A 25,078-nucleotide genomic window follows, 5' to 3' on the forward strand; every position below is an offset into this window, starting at 1 on the left:
TTGAGTTTCTATGCACCTCCATCAAATCAAGGCAGTTGGTTTTGCTGTGATAGGCCTGGCAAGAGAGAAGCAGTATGGTGTAGCAATTAGGGTGCTACTGGATATGGATTCTTTGGGAAATCCAGATGCGGGTCCCTGTTGAGCAACGGCACGCATTGCATGGCACTGGACCAGTCACTTTGAAAGAGTGGGGGGGGGAGCAATGGGAGGGAGAAGAGCCATGTCTGTCACCTTGAGCTCACCGGGAGAAGGGCTAGATTTCAATGTAAAGGGTTAAGGGAAAAGTTCTCATTGTGAATTGGTCCCTCTCTTTTTAACTTCTGCTCAAACTGTAGCAAGCACAATCTCAGGTCTGTAGCTACAGGGTGACTGATGAGTTATCCCGGGGCCCCTTCCTGAACTTTCAACCTTCATTTTAAAAAGTGGGGTGAGGGAACAGAAGAATCTGGCTTTTTTATATAGAGAGATGCAAGACAAAGCAAATGCATAGTATTCTACTCAATCATAAGATTTATGTGTAAGTTTGGTCTATCCTGCAATTTTCTTCTTACCCATAACGTCACTTACCATATAGTTTCTCAATAGGGAATCTATCTCATCCTACTTTTTTTTCCTTCTTTGATCAACTCTGCCTTACAAATGGCAGAATTTATGTCCTAGTTCCAGGTGAACACAAGTTGTTCACTTACTGGCCTTCTTTTGTTCTCCATGAGGAAGCTCAGCCCTGCCAATATTCCAGAAGTCACTTTCAAAATGCATGACAGGCAAAGGTGTGCTCAAGGTCATAGGGAGTTTTCCAGTTCACCTGATTGCTCAATACCAACCTAGTGGCAAGGATCAGTCATCTCCGTATCCATACCCGAAGGAAAAGGACGGGGTTAAAGGCTACAGTACAGATCGCACAATGTTCATCTAAGATGGAGAGATGCTGTTGGCGAGAAAACCCCACATACATTGGTGGGGCACAGTTTTCCACACATTCCTTTTTTAAAAACACACACACATGAGAAAGCACTGATTCAGAAGATTGGGATGATTCCACGCAAACAGGCCCATGAATATATAGAAACTTGCAGCATTGTTCAGTGCACAGCAAGAGAGCTTTGTTTTCCTTTTGTTCTTTTCTACTGTTTCCTATCTCTCTCACACACACCCTCCCCATCATCTTATTTAGTCAATCCATTGTGCAGTCTGGTGCTTCATCAGCTCCTGCCCTCGCCGCCCTCACAACAGCTGTGGGCTTAATTATCAAAATAACATTTTAATAGTCTCATAACCGAACTCCCTTCAAAACATGCCAACGGAGAGGCGGCAAAGAGTTCTTTTAACACCTTTGCACTAAACTTACTAATAGGCTACATTTAAGTGATTAAGCCGTCCTGATGCTTCCCCGTTTACTAATGGAGAGCCGTCCCTCCCACTTTAGATTGTTCCTGACTGTCTCTTGCTTCCACGGCATCTTTATTACATGTGAGTATTGCGGTGGTCAGAGCTCCCACACAGAGGGGCCTCAGAGGAAAGCAAGAGACCGGGAAATTATTAGGAAAGCATCATCGTCTGACTCTCATTATTTAAGAGAGAGGTAATGAATTCCTCAGCACCCAACCGTATCTCCCATGGCAGGGGAAGAGCGAAGACCAGTCAGACAAATCCTTTTTGTTTTGCCAACATTTTTAACACTTCCTGAAACTAAAAATAATTTGCTAAAAGCATTAAGCATTTAGAAGACAGTGAGAAAATTTAAAGGCTCCTAAGTACCATTGTTAAAATTGGTAATTATCCTTCTAAAGGCTGGGTAGATCATCTTAAAGCCAGGACGATGAAGGCGGCAGAAAGGGTAGGAGATTAATGTTGGATTCAAGCATTTTCTTTAGTGGAATATCCAAGTTCCTAAGCAGACACAGAGATGTTAATGAAAGCAAGACCTTGCCTGTTGCCTTCTATGATAGATCCCTATTAATTCACAAGCCTTGTGCCGCAGACAATGAATTACAAGGAACTGTACTAAATGTGTCAATTGATCAGGCAACCCAAGATTTCACCTTCACTGATGTTTTCTCACTTACCTGGATGCATACTTGGAGGGTAAACCTGACAAGAAAAATCCATGTATCTAAAGTGCTATTAACTGACAAACTGGCCAATCACATCTTGGAATCTGCTTATATTCGTTCCTATCTCATAATCACAAAGCTAAAGCACAGCAACATCCTCAGTCTGAGGGTGCACTTCAGAAACACTCAAGAACTTCAGATCAGACAGAGAATGGAGATCTGCCTTGAGAATAGAAATTTGAGGGTCTGGTCTGCACCTGAATGCCCTGATTTGAGCCCTTCAATGACTGTCAAAGTGGTTATTTGCAAGAAAATTGAGAAATGAAAGGTACACAGGGTTACAAACTGACAATTCAAGTTACAATAAAGGGGAAAAGTGCAGTAAGGAAAAGGACTTTTTGGCTGACTGGTTTGGATGCGACGCAGCAGCATAAAGCTCCTGCGTGCAAAGTCAGAACAGCCGCGATGGAGTCCAAACTCCATCGCACAAGGGATGAGAAGAAGGAAAACGGAAGAGAAGTGGAAGAGAATGGGAAAGTGGGGAGTGAGGAAAAGAAGCAACTGTTTTTTTGGGGGGATTAGTGTTTTCTTTGTGTATGTTTGCAACCTGGTGACATGTTACAGAGCAGAAACATTTATTTATTTGTTTGTTTGTTTATCTTTCATTTGCTTTTGATATTTTTTTAAAAAAGTTTTCCTCCTTCTTCAAGACAGACAAGCTGCAGTCGAATGACATTTAAAACTAAAAACAAAAGGAAGGGAGGAAAAAAGAGGATAAGCTCTCTCATTCCACACTGGGTAGTCTGATTTAGCCCCTATTTACTTTAGCCTTTGAGAGAAATGTGTGTGATTTTTGGTTTGTTTGTTTGTTTGAAGGAGTCTACCATTTCCTCCTAGTACTGTATTTGGTCTGCCTTGATAAGAATATGGTGTGGGTTGCAGAAGGCCATTGTTTTCCGCTTGAACCCAGGTCCGTACACCTCACCTCATCTTTCGCAGCTCAGCTTGGAACGCTGGCTTGGCGTTCTGTTTGCCCGCTCTCTACTGTCCATCTAGCAGATGGGGAAGCAGAATTGTCAGACTCTACAGATGGAGTCTCTTTACTGTGCCCTTGCTTACGTCTGTTGGGAGATGACCCACTAAGAGAGCCAAAAGTCTCTAATTTGTCTTTACCACCGTTTGCTATTGGGATTCTTTGCACTATATTAAAGAGCCCTAGTAATCAAGAGGCAATAACAGTGAAAATGGCTGCTCCTGTTAAGCTCCAACCTTCAATCAGGAAGTCATTTTAGCACATCCAACTTTATGTACTATAACAAAGAGAAGCAATGTTTACAAGGGCCCTTTTTTTTTGGGGGGGGTGCTATGTTTTCAGACTAATCCTTCACTCAACATGGATGCCATAATTTTCCCAAGTTCTGAATATAAGCATCAGTTTCATATTTGTTGGGGTTAAGGACCAGCATGTTTCTGTCTACAAGGGGAAGAGTTAAAAAGGCGACTCTCTCCTTCATCACAAGCCCACATTCCACAAAACAAGATATTAAGAAGAAGAAGCCAAGCAGTGTATTGAAAGGTTTTGCAGTCTGTACTGTGGGGAAAACTAGGCTCTCATCTATGACTGAGATTGCTTTGCAACTGCCTACTTCGGGCCCCCTGTTATCTACTCTCCAGAGATAAGCAGAAAATATTGCTTCCTTCCTCGGCCCTCTGTTCCTAACTTGGCGTCTGTGCTCATTTCGTACTCTGAGATCCTGCAATTTTACTGAAGAGGGGCAAGTAACATTTGTTACTAAACTCTTTAATTGAGACTCTACACCATTCGCTCACCCTGCCCTTGTCTTGTGGAAGTCTGCATCAGTAGAAAGGTGGAGGGAAGGTCACTGGTTCAAGCAAGAGGGGGCACCCCAGTTTCTCCACTCACCCATGGACTAGTGTTGAGTTTTCCTGGTAGCTTCAGGGTTGCATGATAGTTCATACCATTTAAATGCTGCTGGCAAAAAAACCCTCAGAGGACAAGAGCCAAATGCCAGTTCTAGAGGTCATCCGGAGGACGGGCTCAAAGCAATGCAAGAGCTCCTCAGCCCTAGAAGTAACACAAAACTGGATGCTAAAAGAAGGTGCCCCTTGCTCTGTGTATTGATATCTCCCTTTCTTGCTAAATTTCTGGACGGCAACAAGTACAACTGGCCCCGTATTCATCTGCGATCTGTAGGAAAGCTTTGGGAATTTTTGTCCTTGCAACTTCTGATATATAAATGGATCGGATTGAGACTTGGCATCCACTAGACTTCAAAAACTCTGAACATTCTGACTTACTTCACAGCTGTAAAAATGTATGAAAACAACATTAAATAAAAGGTGTACTTACAACTGAATAAAATAAACACTTAAATGTAGGCTGTCATCAGATTTATTTGAAAACTGTAGATTAATAGAGGAATGGGAAGGGATGGGAGAGATTTAGAGGGGGACTTGTGAGAAACCAACAGGTCAGTAATTAGACCAATGTATCCATCTCTAGATTTCTGCACAGAAATGCAATGTGTCCATACTTGTCCCTTGTACATCTTTGAACTGACATGTATCCAGTCCTTTTTCCTCCTTACTATCTGGCCCATTAAAACCTTCAACTGCAATGAGTCAACCCTTTATTGTGCTACTACACTTATTTTTATTTATTAATTTAGTATCATTTGTAAGCCGCCTTTCTCCCAATCAAGGGACTCAAGGCGGCTCACAATATTATTCTTGTTCTAAAACGTTTAATTTGTATTTGAGATTGGCCTCAGATGGGTTGTAGTTGCAATTTCTCTGGAAAAGATTGTTCAAGAATCTGTTTGGTTGTCTAGGCAAGCAACCTTGAAAGTGAGAAAATCACAGAAACTTCATCATTCATATATAAGTTGTTCAAATCGCTGGTCACCTGACTCACTATTGCCAGCAACTACCCTGAGCATGTCACTACAAGCCATACTGTCCGTATACAGAAGATCTAATCCCAAGGGCATTTATTTAAAATACTGTAGTCTTATTTTGCTTTCCCAACTTGAGGACCAAAATAGCTCACCTCATGGGGGTGGGGGAAACACTCTGGTACTACAGCACTGAGAGAAGCAAAGCACAAAAAAGACAAAAACAAAGCCAACACGGATAATCGCCTAATGCAAATATAGTGCACATTTATAATTTAGCAGGTGGGAAATGCCAGTGAGTACAGTTCAAAAAGGCTGGCCTTTGATTTCAATAAACTATAATTTAGTGTTATGATCAAGCCGAGACAAACATTGCTTAGATTAACAACTGTTTTTGGAAACAAGCCCACTTCAAATGGTGGTTTATGATGTTAATTTGTTGCAGTAAGATTAAAAAAGCAAAGCAAAGCAAAGTGTGCTGCTTATATACCGCCCCATAGCACTTCAAGCACTCTCTGGGCGGTTTACAAGTTAATGATGCAGGCTACACATTGCCCCCCCCCCGAGCGAGCTGGGTACTCATTTTACTGACCTCAGAAGGATAGAATGCTGAGTCAACCTTGAGCCGGCTAACCTGGGATAGAACCATTTCCAGGCTCTGGATTGGACAGAACATTAAACCATTTTAATTGGTTGGAGTGAAAGCCTTCATCTCCTTGTTATGGCCAAACCTTGTGAACAGAATGAGAGGCACACCATACTTCTCCCCTGTATGTTCATGTAACATTAGCATTACATGAGTCATGCACTATTATTTTCCAGATACCATTCCATATTTCCACTATCCTTTCCCTTAGATTATATTTATTCGGCCAGTCAACATAAAATGGGCATGAGGTTTGCACTAGTAAGTTAAATTAAAATAATTTTCCCCCCACTCTCAGATTTGTTAGCACAGGTGGCGCATTGGGCTTTTAAAATGGGAAGGTCAAATCTGATCCTTATACAAAGAACTCAACTAGCGTTTGGACAGCAGAAGCAGAGAGAGAGAGAGAGAGAGAGAGAGAGAGAGAGAGAAGGAGGAAGAAAGTTTAACTTTCATAAGGCATAATGAAATATTGTTTAGGATTATGTGATGCTGAACAAAACTCATACGGAGAGCATGCAGCGATCTCTTGATAGTAGCAAGAGGGACTACCGGAGCTGTGACTAGAATATAACTCTGCTGTTTGAACTACTGCGAGGTTCTAGGAAGCCCTTGTTGAATCTCATGCAATGAAGAAACGCCCCAAGAGCTGAGCAGCAGAGAAGATTTATGCTAGATCCGTGATATTTATATTAATAAGCCATTCGGGCTGTCGTCAGGACCACCACTCAAAACCATTCTGCCTTAGGAGCGGTGGACAAACACACAAACGGGATCCTGCCACCCCCAAATTCCACGGGCAGAAGCATACACCCCGTCTAATGTGATCACGAAGAAAACATTAAGCAGTGCAAGTCTCCTCTCTTTTTCCACGGCTGATTAAGCAGTTGGGAGCAGAGAGTTTACTGTGGGAGGGGGGAAAAAGCAAACAATTATACGCTATCTGAGGTAAACATTACCTTAGTAATGGAAGCAGCGCTTCCAAGCCCTTATTGTCAGTAGGGATTAGCATTATAATACTTAAAATAACATTTATAACACTTACTGAAATTACAAGAATGCAGTCTGCGGAGACACCGAAATGAAATCAACTCAATGTGTTTTTATAAGAATACTGAAATCTAAGTCCCTTAGAGGAAAGATATAGACATTAACAGTTTTTTCCAGGCTTCCATTAGCTGTTCAAATTTGAATACTCATTCTTAGGTGAGCCCTAATCTTCTTTGAATCCTCCAAACACATTTTATCAGTAAAAAAATGTAGTTAAATTTTTAGTTTGATGGAATGATATTAAAGTGCTTTTCTTCATCTACTCCCAGGAAAAAAAGAAGAAGAAGCCCCAGAGAGATGAGCCGTAATTTGTTCAAACGAAATAATATTTTCGTTTCCCTGGTTCTCTTTGTTGTTTTGTGTGATGAAAACTAACATTTCTTTTCTTTCCGTTCTATTAAGCGGGGCCTCTCCAAATGCAAAAGCCCTTCAGTGGAAATGGAATCTGGCACGCTCTCATCAGGCTTAAAAATGGAAGCTGTCAAATGAGGAGCTTGTGATCTAAATGAGACCTGTCGTGGCAGGCAAGGGGGACCGAGACCCAGATCGATGCTCTAAGAACCATTCCTATCTGTTTTAAACAAAGGGACATGAGAGCCAATGTCTATCGCTTGTAGAAATTCCTGGTTCTCTTCTAAGATGGCAGGGGATTTCTTAATACAGCTAATTTCAACGTTCAGGACAACCGGAAGCTACCTTGTACTGGTGAAACTATTCCTTAACCTAGCTAGACGGCTCCAGGATCTTGGACATGGAAGAAGTTCTTCCTCTCATCTTCTCTTTGGTTCTCCTAACTGATCATTCAGTGGATTGAACCAGGGACCTTTTAAGTACTCAGTGTGACTGATAAACATTATTACCCCTTGTAAATGAAGACAGTATCCCATACTCCTTTGCCCTACCATGCCCCACATCCCCTGTGGCCAGGCACTTCATGGTAAGGCTGGTAGCCACTGGCAAGTTGTTTTTCAAGAAAACTTGCTGGTCTCATTACCAGGGGCTGCCTGCCTTTTTTTATTTTACTCATCAAACTATTCACCTAATGAACATTTCATTCACAAAATGACAATTAGGGGCCATATTTTATTTAGGCATACATAAATGGGGAAATTATAGGACATCCCTTCAAGATGAGGATTGTCCGTGTAACCACTAAGTCAAATGAACAACCAGAAAGCTGTATGCTAAATGCAGACCCCATTCCATCTTGCTACTAAAGGAACTTTAAAAAGTCTTTTCCAGATAAGCTGCTTTTAGCAACCTCCTCCAGAAAACTCTCCTGCACAGAAGATCAAACTCTTGTTTCACCCTTTGATCTCATCACTTTCCCCAACTTGGCTGCCATTGACAAATTTATTTCAGTCCTTTAAGCCATAATCTTCACATGATTCGTATGCTTGAAAGGTTGTCCACAAAAACATCTCCCTGTGCATAGAATATATATATAGAAATATATAGCACGTTTGGGGCAATTGATTGGCTGCTGAGGAAGATGCTTTTAAATTTGTTTTTTGTAATCGGTGTTCTTTCAAAGTATTTCAAATTTGACTGCTGTTTTAATATGATAATCAGTTTTAATTACACTTTGATATTATACCTTACTTGTATTTTAGGCATACTTACTGTGTTTTTAGTTTATATTTTAGTTGTGTCTGAACAGCTGGGCTGTTAATACACAAAACTTCTGATTGAAAAAAAACAGTTTTCAAGGTGCCACAAGCCTGCCCGCCTGCCTTTAGATGCTAAAACAGACAAACACACAGCTACCCTTTGGAAAATTTAGTCAGGTTTGTTTTTTAATCATGTTTTTAATCAAACTACCTGGAGCCACAGGTACAGACGTAGCATGATAGAGAGAAGATGAGGACTAGAGGCATCTATGACTAGTGGGAAAAGAAAAGGTCTCACTGGTGAACCATACTATTTTAGGATACTAGGAAGTGTTTTCTTTCACAGAAATGTGGAATTTAGCAAGCTGGTCACTGTCAAAAGGAATGAGTATCTGGACCATTAGAGTGATCTAGCTTGACTCATGTAGGCACACATCATTTCTTTATAATTGCATAATATCAATATCTCACAGAGTTCAGCTATATAAGTCCTATATAAACACCACTAAAAATCATACTACTGATTGGCTTAAAATGTGCAGGGTAATATGCTACTTCCGCCATACTAATTTTTTGTTTAATGTGTCCAGTAGATATCACCAGTGTGCGATAAACCCAGTCATACAATATGGTGATCGAAAATGGTAGGAAGAGATCTAATGCTGGCCCTTGATATTTCAACGTTTACAGCCTATATAATCTAAAAAGTGACTCATACTGGATAACTATACACTAAACCAGCCTCTCCAAACTTTACACCCCTATGTTTCAGTCTGCAATTCCCATCAACACACACGTCCCTGGATGGCTGAGTCTCACACTAGCTGAGCATAAGCAAATTCACAATCGTAAAACATCTGAGAATGTGCTTAGATCATAAACTGCTGAACTGAGAAATTAACATTCTGCTGCATTTTCATGGCATCCCAAACTCTCATGCTTGATGGGTTGCTGTAGTGTTCCCATAGACTTTTAAGCAGAGTGGCCACATGTTCCCTTGCATGGGAGAGAGTCCTCTATTTGAAGGGTTGTCCGGTCCAAGTCTTGCTGATGGTAAAGAACCACAAGGCAGGAGGGAAGTCAATGATTGTGAAGTTGCCCATTCAGGGTGATCACCATTCATATAGCAAACTCAGTGGCCACATAGTTATAATTTTGCCCTCTTGGGTGAAATGCACAGCACTGTAATTCTATTTAAATGTCATAAAAACAATTTCTAACTTTGCATTTGTACATACAAAGCAGCACATGCAATTTTATGCAAACAGAGTGGCTTATCAATGGCCAGCCTGATAGCCATCTGGAAGCTCCATGTTTCAGAAATATTCATTCCCCAGAATACCATTTGCTGGAAAGCAATGACAGAGAAAAAAAGCTTGCAGGCTTCTGAAGGCATCTGGCTAGCCATTTGGTGAAACAAGATGCTGGTCTACGTGGATCTTTGGTGTGATCCAGATGGGCTCTCCTAATGGGCATCAAGGAATTGCATCTACAAAAACTTCCATAGAGTCCTGTGATATAGTGTCATTTGGGCCACATCATGGTCAGTCTTACCACAAGACAGTGTGAGAAGCCCACCTTAGGCATGGAGTGTGTCATGGAGGAATAGAACTGTACACCTAGGCAACCTGCTCCATGACCACCATCACTCCATTCTAGCCTATTACTCTTGGATGTGGTAGAACACTGTCCCATCATCTTTTGTTGAAGCTGCTGTACCTGGAATTGGAGGTACATACCAGGCAGCAAAAAATATTTGGGCTAGCCTTGAGCCACTGCACTCCATACCTAAAGACTACATTAAAAATTAAAATTAGAACATAGAGACCTAGGCACTATTTCACACCAAGAGCTGCAAAGGATTTGTCTCAAACGGTTAACAAGCATCATCATGAAACCCGTCGCTACTGAGAGCATATTTTAAAATCCGATTCAGCAAATTAGTTAACAGACTGTTGAGCCTAATGTTATGCTACCATTTTGCCTCTTGTTAGCAACACAAATTGCTAGCAATTAGCTGTCTGCCTGTTCAAAGGCAGTTCAATTTCTTGTACAAAGAGATTTATATAAGGGCTTAATCTATCTATCAAACTCAAGAGGCCCGACAAAAATTTATCATACGAATTCATCAAGCATGTCAATAGGATAATAATAAGGTGTCCAATGCCCAAACGCACATTATGGGGTAGAGCGGTTCAATTCCAACACTCACCCCTTCCCCTACCAAGTTTAAAAATACACACAGCACCCAAATTATTAAAAGGCGGCTCAGATCTTTTTGCTGAAAGACACAGCAAATTGCATAAACCCTGCTTCGTCCTAGCTGGTGGTAGCGCCGGGAGAACAACTGGCCAGCCTGTCAGCCAACAAAATATAATACAGCTGGATGACTTTCCAGATTCAAGAGTTACAGCACAATGCTGAAGGATGATGCTATTTAATTACTGACTTGACGCAGGGAAAGAAGGAAGGAAGGAGGAAAAAAGGGACTGTAACTAAACATTTTTGTATGCTTTGTTTCCCTGGAATAGCAAGCCATTCCCAGAGTATTGCTTTCACGTCTATAATTAAATAATTAAGGGGTGTTTAAAAGCCATTCCAAGTGCACACACACATACAAAAATAGGAGGGGGGGAACCTTCCAGTTTTCAGCCCTAGTTTCATGAAAGTCAAGTCCCTAGCAAAGAAAGTCCCTTCTCCCCCCCCCACACACACCCGCACTTGCTCCTCTCGCTAATAGTTATGCAAGACTGCACTGCCAGCTTTCCCTCTTGCATGCCAGCACACCAATAAATTAAGATATTCCTGGCCGCATCTGCACAGGGGAAATTAGAGCATTACCTGTTCTTCGCCCGTGTGCCAGGTTCCTAGCTGCATGCACAGCCCATGCTGAGCGACCAGCTGTCTGGGAATGTGCCACTCCGATCAGTACACACGAGCCCAGGGATCTCTTAGGAGAGCTGCTCTAATATCACAACTGCTTCACTGCAGGACTGTTCCCTTCGTAGCACAATATTCACACACTTCTTTTTCTTTCCTCTCTTCCCCCCCCCCCCAAGCCTACAGCACCCTGAGACTCTACATCTCAAACAGACAGTGAGGGTGGGGCGGTGTGTGTGTGTGTGTGTGTGTGTGTGTGTGTGTGTGTGTGTGTGTGTGTGTGTGTGTGTGTGTGTGTGTGTGTGCGCGTGTGAAATAAAGTGAACCCCCCCAAGTCTTCACTCTCTTCCACTGAGCAGTCTCTTGATGTGCAAGATGCTATTTTCTGCCTCCCATTAAAAAAAAAAAAACACCCAACCATGCAAAGTCTTTAATAACATTGATAAACTGACACACTTTGTTCCAGAAAATATAAAGGCGCCTCTATGACCGAAGCATGGAACTTAATACCACGGATCTTAAGCCGACATGAATCTCCCATCTCAGCCATTAATAATTTATCTTAATAGAGATGACACCCCCTCCCCTGTTTTTTTAAAGTAGATTAAAAAAGCCAACGCCTCCTCTCTAAGTGTAAAGCTCTGTTAGGTAAATCCACCAGTCCAGAAGGTGACAAATCACAGATGGAGGAGCTGCCTCAGCAAACTGGGCAAGACTTCCTGTCCTTTGAATTGACACCTGTACGGGTGTTTGGGTGATCTGCATAACCCAGATCTCACTTGAAAGGCATTTCCCTTTTGACCTGGATTTTGCATCTCTGAAGACATCTAATGCAATGACATCAGAATACCCTCCAGTGCTGTTATGAAATAGAGAGAGAAAGAGAGAGAGAGAAAGCGAGGGGGAGGAGGGAATCAGCAAGGCAGTAAGGGAGGCAGATGGAACTATACGGAGTGGGCAAGGGGGATATATGGGTGTGCCAGGTTCTAGATACTGTGTTCTTCTTCTTGGGCACTGGATAAAAATTCTGGACTTGCACAGAGGCTACTGATTGTATAAAGCACTCTGGAAGATGCTGAGACCCTCCATTGGATTCAGAGACTGGAAGAAGCTGCTTTATGCCTCATCATTCTGTTGGCTCCTGTAAATCAGTACAATTTGCTCTGCCGTGCAGTGAGGCTTCCCACCACCTGTTACCTGAGCCTTTCAACTAGAAATGCTTAGGACTGAAGATAGGACCGTCGGCAATGGAAGTGCCCCCCCCAACTATTGAGTTACAGTGCCCTCGTACAGGACTTGGTTTGTACTTAACTTATTTCACTGAAAATATTTTTAGCCCAACTTTCCCTTTAAATGGACCCGAGATGTTTTATATCATTGAAAGGTGATATTTAAAGCTGAAAACAATGAGTATACAATAGTGGCTTACATCATTAAAAGACAACATTTAAAGCTAACCCAATGAATACTTGTGCACAAACGTATACTCAAGTACAGTGGTACCTCGACTTATGAACTTAATCCATATTGGAACAGCATTCATACGTCAAAAGTTCATAAGTTGAGGCACGATTTCCCATAGGAATGCATTGAAAACCATTTAATCCGTTCAGGCTGTTTTCCGTTTGTATGTCGATGCGTTGTTCATAAGTAGAGACATGAGTTCCCATAGGAACTAATGCAAAGCCGGTTAATCCGTACTCTATCACTAGGGGCAGAAATTTTAAATAATTTTTTCTTCTTTTGAAGTAAGATGAACTTAGGTAAAAAAAATGGCAGGAAAGGGTTTTTTCGTTTGCAAGTCGAGGCTCCATTCACAAGTTGAAGCAACATTTTGCGAATGGAGCCGTTCGTAACTCGAAACTTTCGCAAGTGGAGACGTTCGTAAGTCGAGGTGCCACTGTAGTTCCCCGTAGAAACGATGGAAACAGAATGCTGGACTACATAGGTTCCTTGTCTAGCCACCAGTGTTCTTCTAACATTCAATGGACTTGGGGGCTTCTCTGTGCACATATGGAGTTCTGCTACTGACATTGGGTCAGAAAGAAACCAAATGTGGTCTTAATCATGCAGCATCCACTCACATTAGGTAGAGGATGCAATGAAGACACTGAAATAAGACGACACTGACCTTTGAGCTCAATAACTCAAGCCTATGATACTTTCAGAAAAAGAAAAAAGAATAAACACAGGTAAGAAGACCTTTTAAAAAGAATAAAATTAAAAGGGGAGGTGTGGTAAGCATCCCATTTTGTTAAAGACTTATATTACTTTCTGATTTTCCTTGACTCCATGCTTAAGGAAACTGACTCAAGACCTGATCAGAGTATCACTTTTCAAATGCCTAAATCCCTGTAAAGGTTTAGTGTCTGACTGTGTGCATTTTGCTCAGTATTAACATGTTCAACGGAGTACTTTGATTTTTTTTTTTTATCTAGACACCAGAAGCTGGTGAATATATGCTTCATAGCTTCAGATAAACCTTTTGTTCTTCTGGGGCTGATCAGCTGGTATGGCAGCGAGAGGGAGAGGAGGAAGGAAATTCACAGGGGCTCAACGGTTTCAAAAAGTCAAATTACCTCTGAGCCATGGCATTGCTGATAATTTAAATGAATATATATAGATAGACAGATACACACACGCACATGCACACATATATAAATGTGTGTTTGTGTGCGCACACACACATACACACACAGAGAAACGCACTGGCTACCCCACCACACAACATCTCTACAGTTAGGACTTTTAATGAAGCCCCAGTTGCGATGACACTGAAGCCGGGAACAACGATGGTGGGATAATTACTTGGCTCCCTCACAGCTGAGTTTCACAGATGCATTATTAACGGCGCATTCCATGCCATAACGAGAGTACCGAATGTAGGTGGGATTCGCAAACCCTGGCATCCGCCATTAGCGGACGGGCGCAAACACAAATGAGTGTTTTCACAAAAGCATGCAAAGGTTGTGAAATTCCAGTGAATTATTTCAGTGGGGGGAAAAATAGAAGAAGAGGAGGAGGAGGAGGAGGGAGGGAGAGTGCGCGCTTCCATGACCGGCTATGTCACCTCCCAGGACACCCTGTGCTCCGAGTGAGGCACCCTGGGAAATTATAGAATCAGAATGCATTGATTTCTCTCTCCCCCCCCTCTCTCTCATCTCCTCTTCGCTCTCTCTAGCAAAAAAGGAGGCAGCAGCCCTGATGAAGAATTAAGGAGGAAATGTAATAACCTAATTCTTTTCCAATCTTCTCCACCTCCCCAGTCTCCCGCCCCGCACGCACTTCTCGCCCCCCCCCGCCCACCTCAATCCCTTCACTTGTTTTGTCAAACAATTAGATCGCTTAGCAGGGTAAATGAAGGAGACACCCGCCAAAGTTCAAGCAGAGCTGTTTGCCCTCTTACGTCGAGAGTTACTCTGGCCCGCTTTCGCCGGGAGGACATTGGGCAAGATTGGGCCACGGCTGTTTTTACAGCATTGTGGTTCTTCCTGATATCGTGGATCCCTTTCCTCCGCCACCTTTTCCCCTCAGAGACAGAGCCTTAACAGGTTTTCTCCATAGAATACTGCATACAGTATATGAAGTTATTAATAATTCTTCCTCAAACCACACTGGATTATGGCTGAGGAGGGGGAAAAACAACTCAGGAGAATAAAATAAGGAATTCTCAAGCACACTGTGGTGGAAAAAAAGACCCATAACAATCATGTCTCCCACCCACATGAACTGAAGAGAAATCAGAGCAGCGTTGTGTGTCACCTTCCTAGATTTCACACCTCTAGGGTCCTTCCCATTCTGCTGTTCTAAGATGATGATGATGATGATGATGAGACCAGTCAATGAGAAAAATAATGCTTATTGTTCAGGCCACTGCGCTGAACCAATGGATCAATCTGGTGCAAGGAGGAGTCCAGTTATTTATCCTTCCTTGTTCTTCTTTTGTTTTGCTTTCCTCTGTTTTTCTCAGAGACCAAGGTGACTGGCTCTGAGATCTGCTCCTATTGTTTCTGCATGCATATTGAACCTCCAGTCTCCCGACAGTTAATGCTGCCATTTAATGATGTCCAGCTGTTGTCATGGCATATGGACGAGATGCCAACATTGCTGGCTTGCTTAAATTTCGGCAATTCCAATCACAGCCCATTTCTTTTTGTAAACCACCAAATTAAGATGACTAAGGTGGTCTAAATCCTAACACATTTATCGAACAAAAATAACAAAGGAGAGTTTAAAGAGATAGTTTAAAACTGATTAGAAGTATGAAAGCTAAGGGAAGAAACATCTGTTTATCGTTGCTGTCATCTATTTATTCTTCTTTGCATTAGAGTTAGGATGGTCACTTCAGGTGTAGAAAAAGAGAAAGACTTCTCTCTCTCTCTCTCTCTCTCTCTCTCTCTTTCACCTGCCCTTTTCACACCAAAAGAGAAGAGGAAGAAACCACAACAGAACACAAAACTTCATTAGGTCCAAGTAACAGTTGGCCTCACATGAGAAAACTCTGACCCATACTTTAAAGGGAAACCTGCAGGCTCCTCAATGGGATTTCTTTTCTATTGCAAATTGATTTTTTTGCACAAAGGTAAGAGGACTCAGTTCTCCCTCAATTAAGCTGCCTCTGTAATGAAGGGCAGAGCTCAGGCTGGCTTTTTTAAAAAAAATTACTGCAGAGGATAATGATTTTTAATGTGATAAAAGGCCTTTAAAGAGGGATCATGGAAGGAAGCAGGCTGATTTTCTTTTCTAGAAGCCAATTTGCACCTAGGAGCCACAGATCAATTTGCATCAGGAATCCTAGCCTTCCACCAACTACAGGTTAAACTTCAATCCCTAAGCCAACATGGAAGTAGTTGTAGCAAAATTGTGCGATTTCGTCCATAAGTAGCAAGAGATAGCCGTCCTCTTGAAAACACAGCATGGGGCAAATTCTCAAAATCCTTTCAAACACTTTCAAAATGGCATACACATGATTTTGTTAGGGCTCAAAATCAGTGTAAACATCATGTAGACAAAGAGTAGATAATTCAGTGGCCCTTGGACCAATTCTGTCTCTCCTCAGGGCCCCTAAGAAGAGCTGCATCCATCACTACTCTTCCAACCCCATTTAAACATTAAGCAAAATGCTTACTTTCTATAGGATTTCTTGGGGTACCACTAAAACGGAGAAGTGTGATTTGTTGCTGAATTATGGCCACATGGCTTTCAGGTGAACCTGGGAGCTCCACAAAAATAGTGTTGGTCCCATTGTGTGTAATGCTCCACGCAATGGTAGTGCCTGCACACATTTATCACTTTAAGAGTCACGATGGTGACTGCAGGCTAAAATCCCTCCATCCAGCTGTGTCCTGCTTTTAGCTCTGGTTGCAGAGCCACTACTAGAGTTTTGGATCCCATGGAAGGGGCAGCATCTTCAACCTGATCTGCCCTCCAGCGTGGGCAGAAACCACCACCAGGAAAAAGGAGGAGGTGTTCCCTGCAAAGAAACAACATTTCTGCTTGGGGGAAAAAAAAAAGGAGTGGGGAAGGAAAGGGAATAAGGCCGGGAGGTATTGTGATTTATTTTCCTCACATTAACCAGTAGTTTTACCTCTAGCTTTCAGCATCCTCTAAATTCTGGTGCTCCAGCTGCCCTGCTCTACTTCCAGCCCTGTCTGGATGCGAAGAACTAAATGACAGAGGGTAGTAAGATAACAACAACAACTTTAGAACTGCAGAGCTGGAAGGGTCCTCATGGATCATCATTCCAACCCCTGTCAAGGAAGCCCAGCGGGGGAATCGAACTCCCAACCTCTGGCTCTGCAGCCAGATGCCTAAACCACTCAGCTATCCAGCAGTTCTTAAATATTAATTTAACTCTGGCTTTAACGTGTTTTTTTAAAGTAACATACAGAGTTTTGGGGGGAACACGATAATGATCACAGGAAAGAGGCGGGAGAGAGAGAAGGTGTTGTTTGGGATCTTCGCTCATCTCCGGCCGCCCTGAGACTGTAAAGTGGAAAGGGAGCACATTGAGCCCCAGTTCATTAGTTAAGAGATGATGGACTGCTTCACTGGATGGGCTGGGAATGCTATGTGTGCCTGTGCCCCGTTGCGTCCCCAAAACAGGAAATCCAGAATACTGGCACTAGTGAAAACTTTGGCAGCAGAGGCAGTGCCGAGATGGCCTGCAGACGGCCCCTGCCTGTGGAGCAAGCATGCCTAGTTGAGCTGAGTGGGTACAAGGCAACTATGGAAGAGGATGTGGATTCAACAGAAATGGCAGACACATCATCTGTGCAGGCTCCAAAGCCTAGCTTTCAGGTTTCCCCCTTAGCTTGAATTAATCTTGAACTAATCTTCTATATACTTTAAATGCTGTACATAAACAGCACCACAGTAATGGAACAGAAAAGGAGGGAAGAAAAGTGTAGCCATTAAAAAAAATCTATGTCCCTTTCCAATCTTTTCAAAACTGAGTAAAAATCAGAATGGAGAGTTCTCTCTTTCTTCTTCTTTTTTTTAAAAAAAATCTCAATTGTCAAGACAAAGATGTTGCGATGACATGTTCTATCAGGGCTTCACAATTATCTTTCCTTAATTCTCCATCCTCAGTGGTGTTTTAGTGTCCATAGAGGTGCTTTTCTTCTTGACAAAAAGAATCTGACTTCTTTGAAACACAGAAGTGACACAAATTATATCACTTGAATATAAAACATCCAGCTTAAAAAGCTGCCATTTAGATCCTTTTCTAACTGTAAGATCTGAAGCCCTGTGGTTCATTTTATGCACTAAGGCAGAAATCCCACTAAACATGGCAGAGCACATACATGCAAGCAGAAGCACCCCAGTTTAATACTTGACACTGTCCAGTAAGCCTGGCAAAAACTCTCATGTGAAATCCAGGACGTTTGTTCCTATTCAGTGTCAACAACACTGATTTAAATGAAGTATGTTGGATTTTCTGCATGTAAAGAAGTTGCAAAATGCCAGAACAACCTAGGCTGATCCTCAACCAAAATGATCATTCTTCCCAAAAAAAACCCCACAAACTTTCTCTTAGACAAAGGATGAGGATGCAAGGACAGGAACAGCTGCGAGCTCACACCAAGTAGTCCATGGCAAGTGGAAGGGGACACCAGAGCCAAGCCTTGTGTGAAAGGGGCTTAAAAGTGCCACCACTTTGAAAGGAATATTATTGCTTTGTTTTTGCAAATGGAGAAGGGAGGATTCAAGCTGCTGCAAGAGGAGGACTGTAAAGAACATTTCCTGAGTTTTTAGTACTTTTCTGTTTTGGCTATCTTGATTCGATGAGACATCCCAATATTTGAACCCAGCAAATTTCCCTGTCTCAAGGTCAGACTGAGACAAGGAGTGCTATCTTGCCTCATCAAGGTCTTTGTAATTTCCACAAATGGTTTGGGCAACACAAAGTCATTCCCCTCTGAAAGTAACGTACGGCTAGCACAGAATGTGAGGCTGACTGCAGAAAAGAGACAAACAAGCGCAGTGATGGCTTTAACCGCTCAAAATCTATCCAACAAAACAGGGTCCATAATTTTGTGCTATTTGCATAAAAAACATTCTGTGCTCAGTTTGCACAAAGATGAAAAATCATGTGCCTTCTTTTCAAAGGGTGTGACTGTTTCAAAAGGCTCTACCTGTCCTAAGGTGAGGAGAGTAATACCATGGTTCCTTGACCTTCAACACAAAAATAGGACAAACAAGGATTAATGACCTTCAAAAACTTGCCTGATCCAAGGCTAGCTGCTCTGTGTGAGAATAAGCCAACTCCTGAATTGTGAATGCCCTGGTTCAGGTCGGTTTCTGATTACTGTGGTGGATACACCTGGAAGGCAGGAAAGTTTTAAGGGACGGATCATACTTCCGTACTATTAGAGAGCAGGCCGGGTAGGTGCGGCTCGTCAGCCATGGAAGGCAGCCCATCTAGGAGAAGGAAAACTCTGATTTCAAACCTCCACTGCCTTGTGGCTATATCCACTCATGGAAAAGGCTTCAGGAGTTAACCTAGAGGCAAAATCCGGAGCTGGAGTCCCAAAGGCAGTTCATGTCGTTCTGCCAACTCCTGCGACATCGCTGGAACCAGCTGTATTGGCTCTCGCCTTTCCACTGGACCATTTCAGCAACATGGAGAGGGGGGATCTGCTGCTTGAGTAACAGCCTATCCTCCATATTACTTTACCCAGGCTTCATGCTCTGGAGAGGACACTCCTTGATATAGAGCACGTTACCATACTCTCTCGAGACTGGAGGATGTCTATGCTATGCTATGGCGCACTAGATCTACGTGGGTGTAAGACACTGGTTCCCATCTTGGATCCCCAAATTTTTTGGACTAAAACTCCCAGAAGCCTTCACCACTAGCTGTGCTGGCCAGGATTTCTGGGAGCTGCAGTCCAAGAATGTTTGGGGACCCAAGATTGGGAACCATTGGCCTAAGGTAACGAGATGGCGGAGGAAAGAGAGATGAGGAAGCAGGGGGGATGTCTACTGCCTTTCCTGTCTCAGAACTAAAATGGCAATAGTCTTTTTAAAAATCTCAGTAGTATTTTATCAATATTTTTTATTAGAGAAAAGCAAACATAAATATTTTATTGTAAACCCAAGACCTAAAATAAACAGTTTAGTAAATAGGTATTGCATTACAAGGAGAGGGGGGAAATGCATCTGTGGAAAAATGTTTGCCATGTAATTATGCTAGCTAGTTTACATTCACTCTCAACATGCCCCCCACCCTCTCACTCTCTCTCTCTCTGGCTACACCGTCGTCTCGCTTGTTCTAAATCTTCTTCCTTGTTGCTATTATTAAAATCTTTAAAAGGTGCCAAATCTTAAATGAGGGAAAAAAATGATTTGCTAGAAATTATTCATATCACAGTGAGCCTCTACTAAAGCTGGCAGGGGTGCAATATTTTCGGTGAAATTAACATAAAATATACAACTGCAAATTATCCAGGAAATAGCTATGTTCTTTACAACACGCATTTACATTTGGTTGGTGGGGGGGAGAGGAGAAGGGTTCCACTTCTCTTTCTAATACAAAGCTGCAAACAGTCTTTCTCCAATGCCAGTTTTTAAAGGGAAAAGTAATAGCCTTCCAGAGGGAGCACAGCCTTTAAAGATGATATAACAAAATATGTGGTTGGCGAAAATCGACCTCAGATAATTACTAGAGACCACAATCAACAGTGGATGTTTTCGAGTGCTCATTGCTAGCGAGTCCATTTTTAGATTTATTTCCCCACCCGGCACGGAAAATGCATTTCCTCTCCTAGGCCTAAGTCTTTCCTGCAAACACAAAGAGACAAAGAAGAAGAAGAAGAAGAAGAAGAAGTAATACCATGTAAAATGCAAATCTTGTTGTAAATATTTTATAAAATTGTTGCATACATCCCAAAAGCTATAGGCCTTAATTGAGAGGAGGCTATGTTTCCAGTCAATATATGGAAATGGAAAATGCTAATTCATGTTTTTCTGCTTCTGAAAAACCCTAGAGGACAGCAAAGCCACAAATGCACTCAACTTTAATATTATAAATATAATTTGGCTCCCTCTTTATAATCCCCAGCGACTTGGCTTTTATCTCCCAATGGCTGCGGTGGAAGAATTCGCACAGGAACTTTTACATCATCTGTACAGGAAGTCAACCTTCAAGCACTGCCAGCTTGGCAGGGACTAAGCAAGGAAGCACTGCAAACAGGAACTGGAACAAATATTCTAGCACTCTTGCACAAGAAAACACATGCTCAATTACATCAAGCAGTGCAGAGGTGCACACAGCCTTTTGTGGTAGAGAACGATCCAAATTCCTCTTTGACCATCATTGGCCAGACAGCCATAGCTTTAAAGATAATCTCCATGAGCATTCATTTGTCTTAGCAACAACAAAGAGAAGCCATGTGGTGCCTTAAAGGACAACATGAATGGCCTGGAAGGAAGGGATAGCACCAGACCTTAATTCTAGCCTATTAATGAAAGGGGCTACACCTCAAGGAAAGAGCATGGGTTTCGCACACAAAGGCCCTAGGCAGTCATCTCCAAACAGAATGGGCAAAGTCTCTCACCTAAAAGCCTATTTCAGCTCCTATGTGGACAACCCTGAGTTAGCCAGCCCAACCAATAATCTGTGTAGAGTCCAACAGAAATGGATGATGGCAAGGGAAATAAAGAAGCTGACATCCAATGCAGAAGGTAGCTACTGTCCTAATAAGAGACAGTAGATGGTACCACCAAGCTGGACCAGATAGCATGTTGGAAAGACCCCTGATTGATACCCTTGGCAGTCATGACAAGCCAGGTTACTGAACTCACTGGCTGATGATATATATGACTCAATATGTGGCAGCTTTCTATGGTATATTCCCCCTTTATCATTATTGTGACTCCATATGAACTTCCCCTGGGCAAAGAGGTGTCTTCAGTAAAGCAGTTCTCTGCTGGGAAAAGCGTGTGTGTTGAGCAAGGAGATCTGAAAGCGGGATTTGAAGGCCTTAGGAATGGACCTCAACAGATGGGAAACCTTGACATCTGAGCATTCAACCTGGAGGCAGACGGTGCATCATAGCCTCTCCCAATTTGAAGAGACCCTTGTCCAGCAGGCTGAGGCAAAGAGGCAGTCCTGAAAGCAGCAAAATCAGGGAGCTGGACAGGGGACAGACTGCATTTGACTTTAGCGTGGAAGGGATGGTCACTCTCGAATTGGCCTCCTCAGCCACACTATATGCTGTTCCAAGTCCTCCATACAGAGCACGTTACCATAGTCTCTCGAGATTGAAGGATGCCTACAGTAAATACACAGGGATGTGCTCTGCCATGGAAAGATGATTCCTTCCACCCCACCGCAAATTATGGAAAGACCATGGCAAAGTAGAGGTATGGTTGGTCACTACTCATTTAACAATAACTTTTGCTCATCCCAAAGACCAATCTTTTCACAAGAAAGAAGTAAATGAGCCATTACTGTAGTTCTTTCCCATTTTCTTTTTCCATTAAAAATCCAGGTGGCAGGGGGGTGGGGACAGATTGTTTATTCAGCCCACAAGCAAATGGCCTCAATAGACAAATCCATATGAAACTAAAAAGAGTAATGTGTATGGATAAATGGCATTATAACTTATCGTTCCAAGATGTGACAAAAATAAAATTCCGTCTCCCAGCAAACAGAAAATAATACATTTGGTTGGTAGCGCGTGAAGAACCTCCTTTAAAACGGGAGCAGCTGTGGGAACATTCTCTTCTAATACAGTGGTTCAGAAATTTTGGCAACTGCTAATAAGTTGACCATCGTTTCCAAATGTGTTTTCTTTCCCCCCCATGAGTCCACTGGGATAATGAAAAAGACCGACATTATCACTGTTCTGCATTGTTGATAGTGGCATTCTCCACCAATCCATAAAAAGGAATTCCATTTTCAAAATGAGGATCCATTTAAGAAGCTGCTTGTTTCTGATTTCAGAAGGATATGGAGCAAAAATGGGAGGTTCCTTGCTGTTGTTTTAGATATCCATATGTTTGACAATGCCAAGCCCAACTGCCCTTTCTACCACGTAGACGCTTGCAACGAAAAAGTACGGAGCGAGTGTGAATATACAGTGCTTTGCAGGCTCTTTAGAGGGGCGCTCTTAGAGATTTGGTCGGTAACCCACAGTTCTTAAGCTAACTTCCAAAGCTTTTTTGCAAGCATTCAGTTCCGGCCAGACCAACCTGTTCCACTGTAAGCAGCTGAGCTGAGTGGTGGGAAGAGAGAGAGGGGATAGGGTACCAGTTAAGAGAGAGAAAAACAGAGACAGAAACAAATGGGAGAGGGAGCAGGAGAGAGAGGACCTTCCTATTTCTGATTCTGATCATGCCCAGCACCAGAATGCAGCCTCTAACAGATTACTCCAGAGGAGTAGAATACTCCTCAAGATAGACAATGATTCCCTATGTCTAGTTTAGGAAATGCCCTGAGGTCCCACAGCTGGAGTGCAAGATAACCAACATTTTCTAGAGATTCCCTAAACATGGTGAAAAATGGAACACTGGAGATTCCCCCCCCTCCTGTATTATATGGGAACTAGCCTGGATTTTAAAAATGCCTTTTACCCCACCCTGGGTCAAATACACCGTAATACATGGTTCTGTTGCAATCTTATCGAAGTGGAGAGGCAAAAATGAAGCAAGAAGAGACTCTCTTTTTTCAGGTGTGGAAAAGCAAAGAATGCTGAACACATGCTATAAGGGTCTTGCCTTCCCTAAAATTTGGCAGGTGGAACATCTCCCAAGTGTGTCTTTTTCTTGAAACATTTGAGAAACACCCGCAACAGTATTTCTTAACATAAGGTCCAGAAATTCCTCTCCAGAGCAAAGAGCTGAGGTCCCTGTACAGAAGAGAGGCTTCGAACCACTAAATGTTTTAGTTGGATGGGACAACGCTTAAGGTAATTTCGAAAATCCCAGGGCAGTCCTTACATTTTCCCCACCTGCAAAATACAGGTTACCTTTGCAGGTGCTGCAAGTTTTTAATTTTTGTGGGGTTTTGTTAAAAAAAACACACACACAACCCAACAGTTTCAGAAGAAGTTTTGAGACACAAGGCTTGATTCCCAAGTACTACACCCCCTCCTTGTGCTGTTCCACCCAAACGGCTCCAAGTGGACCATGAGTCGGGACCTGGAAAAATCTGCAAGTGTTACAGGCTGTGAGAGGAGATATTAATGCCTCCCACATAGACTCCATAAATCAAAACAGATTGGGAGGAACTATTAAGGCTCATGACAAGAATCCACACTTCACTTTAATAATTCCCTATTAACATATTTAACTGCTGGGCTGTATATTTTAAACATTTCTTACTATTGGGTATATTAGTAATTAGTGGCTTTTAAAAGTTGCATTAACACAGAGAGGAGGGAGAGAAATAAGCTGGGTGTTTTTTTTTTCCAATGGTCTGGAAAAAAATTATGGCATAATTGTTGAGTGTGTTGGTTTGTTCTGGGCCAACAAAATGGTTATGGCATTTTGTTGGCCCAGAACATAGGTCATTATTAAGAGGTTTATGCCAGGATGCCAGCAGTTTCAACAACGTACCAAGCATAGAAGTGGCAGGCTCCAGATCTGATGCTCATCTGCTCTGGGAGCATAAATGAGGGATGAGGAAAAGCTCATTCTGCCACTGGATAGCAGATTTGGGTTGGAGGGACCTGGCTGGCAGAGGTGCATCACGCAAGCTGACCTCAAATTATAGTCCAGGATAAGCCACCTTTAAAAGTGAGCCAAAGGGTTTAAGACAGAGCAAAGAGGAAAAAGAGGAAAGGGGTTTCAGAAACACAGAAGCCTAGGCCAGGCCTTGAAATTGCGGTCCCGGGAGTGGGGAAAAGTTATGGTCCACTGGGTGTCGGAGGTCTGCAACCACCATCAGCTATAGCACAAGAAATTCAACACAACTCTCCAACCTGCAACCACACACTTAAAAAGCAGTCTGCTTGACCTAACATCTTCTAAGCAACTCCATCCAAATATGTTTGACAGCGCTATTCAAAAAGAATGTTCCTTAATTGTATTTAAGAATGTGTTTTGCTCTGCAGGTTTAACTACAAATATGGGCACTTCTGCATAGGCAAAGGACTGCCCCTAGCAACAGTTCGACAGTACGCACGGACGAAGACATAGCGGCTAAGATTTGTGGAGTTTTAGGACATGTTCCTCTAAAAATGCCCCTTACACTGTTAGGATTGTCCTCAAAAAGCATTCCCTTCCTTAGCATCTGTGGCTGCATCAGGTCTTAAAGGGCAGAGTAAAGGGCGTGCGAGTTCTTTTAAACAGGAATACCGTATACTGCATCTCCTACCTGTAATAGCATTTTTCATACTCCTCCTCTCCAGTAATCCGGGAGCTGGAAAAGAATGCAAGACCTCACCATTGGGGGCTGGGGCCGCACCTACGGGA

General features: G+C 42.5%; 1 protein-coding gene across 5 annotated transcripts in view; it reads right to left on the reverse strand.

Annotated features, from left to right (window-relative positions):
* ZNF423 (zinc finger protein 423) overlaps positions 1-25,078 on the reverse strand; it is a 251,573-nt gene that overhangs the window by 68,315 nt on the left and 158,180 nt on the right. For 3 of the 5 annotated variants that reach the window (XM_072980849.2, XM_072980851.2, XM_072980850.2), the window contains one exon: positions 24,981-25,070. The exons of the other annotated variants lie outside the window; for them this stretch is intronic. In XM_072980849.2, coding sequence (XP_072836950.2) covers positions 24,981-25,070 — 90 coding nt within the window. The remainder of the gene's footprint in view (positions 1-24,980; positions 25,071-25,078) is intronic. 5 annotated transcript variants of the gene reach the window in all.

This window comes from Pogona vitticeps, chromosome 10, assembly GCF_051106095.1.
Source record: "Pogona vitticeps strain Pit_001003342236 chromosome 10, PviZW2.1, whole genome shotgun sequence".
Taxonomy (NCBI): Eukaryota; Metazoa; Chordata; class Lepidosauria; order Squamata; family Agamidae; genus Pogona; species Pogona vitticeps.